We start from the raw sequence: 6,787 nt of genomic DNA on the forward strand, positions 1-6,787 counted from the left end.
GTGTCCCTGGGGGCCTTTGTGGACCCCCTCAACCCTAAGTCAAGCTGGGGTGGGGTCTTCTCATCACCCCCCCCCACATCCCCCCCTCAAATCCCAGCAATCGGCTCGTCCCCACTTAATGAGGCCGATTAAGGGCTGAGCCAGGCTTAGCCCCCCCTTAATCCCCAAGTTTGCTCCTTGATCCCCACCCCCAAGCCCTTAAGCAGCTTTTGGGCTCGGCCAAGACTATATCAAGAGGGGGAGGGCAGGGGACCACCAGCGTGACCCCCCAACCATGTCGGGGGACGAAGAGTTCTACCTCTTCAAGAACAGCTCCTCGGTGGGGCCTTGGGATGGTCCCCAGTACCACATCGCCCCTCTGTGGGCCTTCCACCTGCAGACAGCCTTCATGGGCTTCGTCTTCTTGGTGGGCACCCCCCTCAACGCCATCGTCCTGGTGGTCACCGTCAAGTACAAGAAGCTGAGGCAGCCTCTCAACTACATCCTGGTGAACATCTCCTTCAGCGGCTTCCTCTCCTGCATCTTCAGCGTCTTCACCGTCTTCGTCTCCAGCTCCCAAGGTTACTTCGTCTTCGGCAAGCACATCTGTGCCTTGGAGGGCTTCGCCGGGGCCACCGGAGGTAGGGGTGGACGGGGGGAGGGAGACCACCCCACAGGGCTTCAGTCTGGGGGAGGGGACCATCGTGGGCTTGGGGGATGGAAGGAATTGTCGTGGGTTGGTAGGGTTGGGGGTGAAGGTGAGCACTGGGGTTTGGTGGGGTTGGAGGTGGAGGTGACTGCTGGGGTTTGGTGGAATTGGGGGTGGAGGTGAGCACTGGGGTTTGGTGGGGTTGGAGGTGGAGGTGACTGCTGGGGTTTGGTGGGGTTGGGGGTGGAGGTGGGCACTGGGGTTTGGTGGGGGTGGAGGTGGAGGTGACTGCTGGGCTTTGGTGGGGCTGGAGGACTTGGTGGGGCCACCACAATTTGGTGGGGCTGGAGGTGGAGGAGACTGCTGGTTTGGTGGGTTTGTAGGTTGGGATGACCACCACGGTTTGACGGAGCTAAGGTGACCTCCATGGTTTGATGGAGCTGAGGTGACCATCACGGTTTGGTGGGGCTGTGGCTGAGGTGCTGGTGGTGGTGTCCCCCCAGGGCTGGTGACAGGGTGGTCCTTGGCCTTCCTGGCCTTCGAGCGCTACATCGTCATCTGCAAGCCCTTCGGCAACTTCCGCTTCAGCTCCAAGCACGCCCTGATGGTGGTGGCTGCCACCTGGGTCATCGGCCTCGGGGTGGCACTGCCACCCTTCTTCGGCTGGAGCAGGTGGGTGCCGCTGCCCAAGGTGGGCAATGTCTCCAAGGGGGGTGGAAAAGGGTTAGGAGGGTGCCAAGAAGGTGCTAGGACAACCAGAAGAACCATGGAGGTGCCACAGAGGTGCCTCAAGGGTGCCAGGAGAGTGCCGGGCCACCAGCAGTGCCACTAAGATGCCACAGGGTGACACAGGGGTACCATGGAGGTGCCACATGTGTGGCATAGAGGTGCAGACCAAGCTGGCAGTGCCATGGAAGTGTCAGAGGGTGCCACAGAGGTGCCCCAGGGGTGTCAGGAGGGTGCTGGGCCACCAGCAGTACCACACAGGTGCCACAGGATGCAATAGGGGTGCCATGTGTGTGGCACAGAGTTGCAGAGCAGCCTGGCAGTGCCATAGGGTACCACTGAAGCGCTGTAGGGGAGCCAAGTGGGTGCCCCAGGGGTGCCAGCCCGAGCTGAGGCTGTGTGCCCACAGGTATGTGCCTGAGGGGCTGCAGTGCTCCTGCGGGCCAGACTGGTACACAGTGGGCACCAAGTACAAGAGCGAGTACTACACCTGGTTCCTCTTCATCTTCTGCTTCATCGTGCCCCTCTCCCTCATCATCTTCTCCTACTCCCAGCTGCTCAGCGCCCTGCGGGCCGTGAGTCCCAGCGGGCACAGGGGTGTGGGAGGAGAGGGAGGGAGGGATTGGAGAGATGGAGGGAGGGAGGGATGGAGGGAGGGATGGAGGGAAGATTGGAGGGATGAAGGTTGGAGGGATGGAGGGAAGGTTGGAGGGAAGGAAGGAGGGAGGGAGGGAGGGAGGGAGGGATGGATGGATGGAAGGCTGGAGAGCTGGAGGGTTAGAAGGATAGAGGGAAGGAAATAAGGACAGTGGGATAGAGGTATGGAGGTATGGAGGGAAGGTTGGAGGAATAGAAAGAGGGAGGGAGGGATGGATGGATGGAAGGAAGAATAGATGAATGAATGGAGGAAAGGCTGGAGATATAGAGGGAAGGTTGGAGGAATGGAGTGTCAGAAGGATGGAGAGAAGGAAATAAGGATGGTGGGATAGAGGTATGGAGGGAAGGGTGGAGAGATGGAGGGATGGATGGAGGAAGGGATACATGGATGGAGGGAAAGAGATATGGAGGAGAGATGGAAAAACTAAGGGATGGGGGAGATACAAAGGTAAGGAGAGATGGAAAAATGGAGGGATAGAGAGGGACAGATGGAGGGATGGAGGGACAGAGATAGAGGGATGGGTGGAGGGATGAAGGGATAGAGGGATGGAGAGATGAAAAGATGGGGGGATGGGGAGATGGAGAGGGAGCATTGGCTGTAGAGATGGAGAGAGGAAGAGATGGAGGGATGGAGGGATGGGGAGATGGAGAGGGAGCATTGGCTGTAGAGATAGAGAGAGGAAGAGACAGAGGGTGAAGGGGAGAGGTAGAAACGGTGGGATGGAGGAGGAGCGCTGGCTGGAGAACCAGAGGGATGTCAGGATGGGGAGATGGAGAGGGAGAGCTGGAGGAACTGAGGGATGCCAGGCTGGAGGCACGGAGGTGGGAAGGGCTGGCAGGCCAGGAGAGCAGCAGCAGGCCAGGCCCCGAGCCCTGAGCCCACACTCCGGTGACAGGTGGCGGCGCAGCAGCAGGAGTCGGCCACGACGCAGAAGGCGGAGCGGGAGGTGTCCCGCATGGTGGTGGTGATGGTTGGCTCCTTCTGCCTCTGCTACGTGCCCTACGCCGCCCTGGCCATGTACATGGTCAACAACCGCGACCACGGCCTGGACCTGCGCCTGGTCACCATCCCTGCCTTCTTCTCCAAGAGCGCCTGCGTCTACAACCCCATCATCTACTGCTTCATGAACAAACAGGTGCCCCGGCAGCGCCACGGGCACACCTGGGTGATGGGCACGCCCAAGGACATCCGGGATGTCCCCAGTGTCCCAGGGCATCCGGGCACACCTGGGTGATGGGCACGCCCAAGGACATCAGGGATGTCCCCAGTGTCCAAGGGCATCCGGGCACACCTGGGTGATGGGCACTCCCAATGACATCAGGGATGTCCCCAGTGTCCCAGGGCATCCGGGCACACCTGGGTGATGGGCACGCCCAAGGACATCAGGGATGTCCCCAGTGTCCAAGGGCATCCGGGTGATGGCTGCGCTTTGGGACATCTGAGTGATGGAGACACCCAAGAACATCAGGGTGACAGGGACCTCCTGGGGTGCCCAAGGGCATCTGGGTGATGGAGACACCCAAGGACATCAGGGTGACAGGGACCTCCTGGGGTGCCCAAGGGCATCTGGGTGATGGAGACACCCAAGGACATCAGGGTGACAGGGACCTCCTGGGGTGCCCAAGGGCATCTGGGTGGCAGGGATGCCCAAGGACATCTAGGGAATAGGGACATCCCAGAAACCAGAGCGATTTGAGACACTGAGGGAAATCTGGGCAATGGGGACACCCATGAGACAGGGACACCTTAGGATTGACCAAGGACATCTGAGGATCAGATGGCCATGCCCAGAGCCATCTCCAGGGCTGGAGTCACCACATCTTTGGGCACATGAGATGGGCTCAAGGTGGCATCAAGGATCAGGATGGCGCTTACGTCCAGGGATGGGGACAAGGGTCAAGGGGCATCCTGGGGCTGGCTTGGTGACACTCCTGTCCCCACAGTTCCGGGCCTGCATCATGGAGACCGTCTGCGGAAGGCCCATGACGGACGACTCGGACATCTCCAGCTCGGCCCAGAAGACAGAGGTCTCCTCCGTGTCCTCCAGCCAGGTCAGCCCCAGCTGAGGAGCCACCAGAACCCACCCCAGCCCCACAACCGTCCCTTGGCTGCTCTCTCTATGGGGCTGGGGCTGCCCTGGGGGGCTGGGGCCACCCTCTTTGCCAGTCTAGGATGTAGACAGAGGTGGGACAATAAAATCCATCCCCACAGTCCAAACTCAACCTCAAGTCCATCTGCACCTCGGGGGGACCCACAGCAGAACCCACGAGTGGTGGTGGTGGGGCAGGGAGGTGGGGTGCTGCCCCCCAGCACCCATTTTGGGGGGTGGGGCAAGGTTGGGTGATATCCATGGGGCTGGGGTGGAGCTGAGCCCCATCCACAGGGCTAGGGTGGAGCTGAGACTCACCCATGGGGCTGGGTAGAAGCTGAGACCCTCATCTGTGGGGCTGGGGTGGGGTTGAGGCCCCCATCCATGGGGCTGGGGTGGGTCTGAGCCCCCCCAGTCTGTGGGGCTGAGATAAAGTTGGCTGCCATCCATGGGATGGCATCCATGGGTTTTGCCCCCAGCTCTGGGGCTGGGGTGGTTCTGAGCCCCCCCATCTATGGGGCAGGGGGGTCACAGAGGCAGGACCTGACCCTTCCAGACCCCCAAAAGCCACCCTAGGACACCACTGCCCCACAGTTGGACCCCTCCCACACCCACCCAGTTTGAAATCCAGCTTGTGGGGCAGGGGGCTCACCCCCCACCCACATCCCATTTTTTGGGCCTAAGAAAGGCAGAATTGGGTGGGGTGACTGTAAACAGCTTTTATTGAGCCTCGTTTACACCAAAAGGGACCAAAACTGAACCAGCCCCAGGAGAAACATCTCAAGGGGTTGGCTGGGGGGGGGGAAAAACGTGGGGGATGAGCCCCACTTTGCAGGGGGGGACAAATTAGTGTCTGACATCATTAATGCTCCCATAAAGTCCTTTTCTGGGGGAAAAAAGGCTGGAAAAGGTGAAGGATTCTGGGGTTTTCCTGGTATCACCACTCCAATCCCAGGTGACTCCATTTGGAGTCAATATAGAGCAAAAATGGAGGGTTTGGGGGTGGGGGGTGGGGGTCCAGGAGATAAAAATGGGGGTAAAAGGGTTAAAATGGTGCTTGGAACCCTAATTTAAGGGTAAAAAGGGTGTGAAAAAAAAAAAAATAAAGGGGGTTTGGAGACACCAAGCTCTGAGTAACGCTGGGGCAGAGCCTGGGCTGAGGTCACACCAGAAAAGCAGGAGATGAATGTTAATAAAAATAATTAATACTTGAGTAATTTCATGGGGGAAGGGGAGGGGGGAAGCTCAGTGCATCCCTCCCTCCCACCACTTCCCATCCCTCCTCTGCAGCCAGGTTGGGTGGAATCAAGGCACTTTTGGGGCTGGATGAAGCGGGGTTGGGGTGGGTAAAGTTGGGGCTAAGCTTGGCCTGCCTCGGCTTCAGTGGTGGCTTTGGGTCTTGTTTTGGCCCAACCCTCAACTTCTTGGGTTTATTTAGGCCCCAAAATAAACCTTTGCTTTTCCTTTTGGGCCAAAACCTCAACATTTTGGCTTTTTGGGGGGCCAAAAGTCGACCTCTTGGCTTCATTTTGGGCCAAAAAAAATGACCTCCTGGTTTTATTTTGGGTCCCAAATCAACCTTTTGTCTTTAATTTGGGCCTCAAAATCAACCCCCTTGGCTTTATTTTGGCCCCAAACTGAACCTGTTGGTTGAATTTTGGGACCAAAATCATCTTTCTGTCTTTATTTTGGGCCCCAAAATCAACCTCCTGGCTTTATTTTCGCCCAAAATTCAATGTTTTGGGTTCTGTTTTGGCCCAAAATTCAACACCTTCATTTTATTTTGGTTCAATTTTGGGCTCAGAATCAACCTCTTGGTTTTGGGCAAATCACATTTGGCCCAACCTTGGGGCCCAAAATTCAACCTCTTGGATATATTTTGGACCAAAACCCAACCACTGACTTAATTTTGGGCCCCAAATCAATATTTTGGGGTTTATTTTAGGCCCAAAATCAACCTCTTGGCTTTATTATGGGCCAAAAACAGAAAAAAAAAAAATCAAGCTCTTGGCTTTAGCTCAACCAAAATCAACCTCCAAGGTTTCTTTTGGGCCCAAAATTCACCATCTTGGATCTATTTTGGGCCAAAACCCAACCATTGACTTAATTTTGGCCCCCAAATCAACATATTTGGGGTTTATTTGGGGCCAAAAATCAAGCTCTTGGCTTTATCTTGACCAAAATCAACCTCTTGGGTTTATTTTGGCCCCAAAACTCAACCTCCTTGTTTAATTTTGGGCTCAAAACTCAACATCTTGGCTTTATTTTGGCCCCAAAACCAATTTTATGCATTTTCTTGGGCCAGAAATCAACATTTTGGGGTTTATTTTAGGTCTAAAAAACCCAAGCTCTTGGCTTTATCTTGACCAAAACCAACCTCCTGGGTTTAGTTTGGCCCCAAACTCAACCTCTTGGCTTTATCTTGACCAAAACCAACCTCCTGGGTTTAGTTTGGCCCCAAACTCAACCTCTTGGCTTTATCTTGACCAAAACCAACCTCCTGGGTTTAGTTTGGCCCCAAACTCAACCTCTTGGCTTTATCTTGACCAAAACCAACCTCCTGGGTTTAGTTTGGCCCCAAACTCAACCTCTTGGCTTTATCTTGACCAAAACCAACCTCCTGGGTTTAGTTTGGCCCCAAACTCAACCTCTTGGCTTTACCTTGACCAAAACCAACCTCCTGGGT

The 6,787-nt window shown here is 56.1% G+C and overlaps 1 protein-coding gene across 1 annotated transcript; it reads left to right on the plus strand.

The window, feature by feature from the left end:
* Nucleotides 1-274: 274 nt before the first annotated feature.
* On the plus strand, nt 275-4,078 carry OPN1SW (opsin 1, short wave sensitive). Its single transcript, XM_054399563.1, has 5 exons — nt 275-620; nt 1,132-1,300; nt 1,764-1,929; nt 2,908-3,147; nt 3,956-4,078. Exons 1-5 carry the CDS (start codon nt 275-277, stop codon nt 4,076-4,078), a joined length of 1,044 nt encoding a protein of 347 aa, XP_054255538.1.
* The last annotated feature ends 2,709 nt before the right edge of the window (nt 4,079-6,787 follow it).

This window comes from Indicator indicator, chromosome 3 (genome assembly GCF_027791375.1).
Source record: "Indicator indicator isolate 239-I01 chromosome 3, UM_Iind_1.1, whole genome shotgun sequence".
In the NCBI taxonomy this organism is placed as follows: Eukaryota; Metazoa; Chordata; class Aves; order Piciformes; family Indicatoridae; genus Indicator; species Indicator indicator.

What these genes read in the sequence shown, in the direction of transcription:
- OPN1SW (XM_054399563.1), top strand. Translation starts at nt 275, where the DNA reads ATGTCGGGGGACGAAGAGTTCTACCTCTTCAAGAACAGCTCCTCGGTG. An exon ending in TGCTCAGCGCCCTGCGGGCC is followed by an intron (nt 1,930 to 2,907) that starts GTGAGTCCCAGC and finishes CTCCGGTGACAG; the next exon opens with GTGGCGGCGCAGCAGCAGGA. An exon ending in ACTGCTTCATGAACAAACAG is followed by an intron (nt 3,148 to 3,955) that starts GTGCCCCGGCAG and finishes CTGTCCCCACAG; the next exon opens with TTCCGGGCCTGCATCATGGA.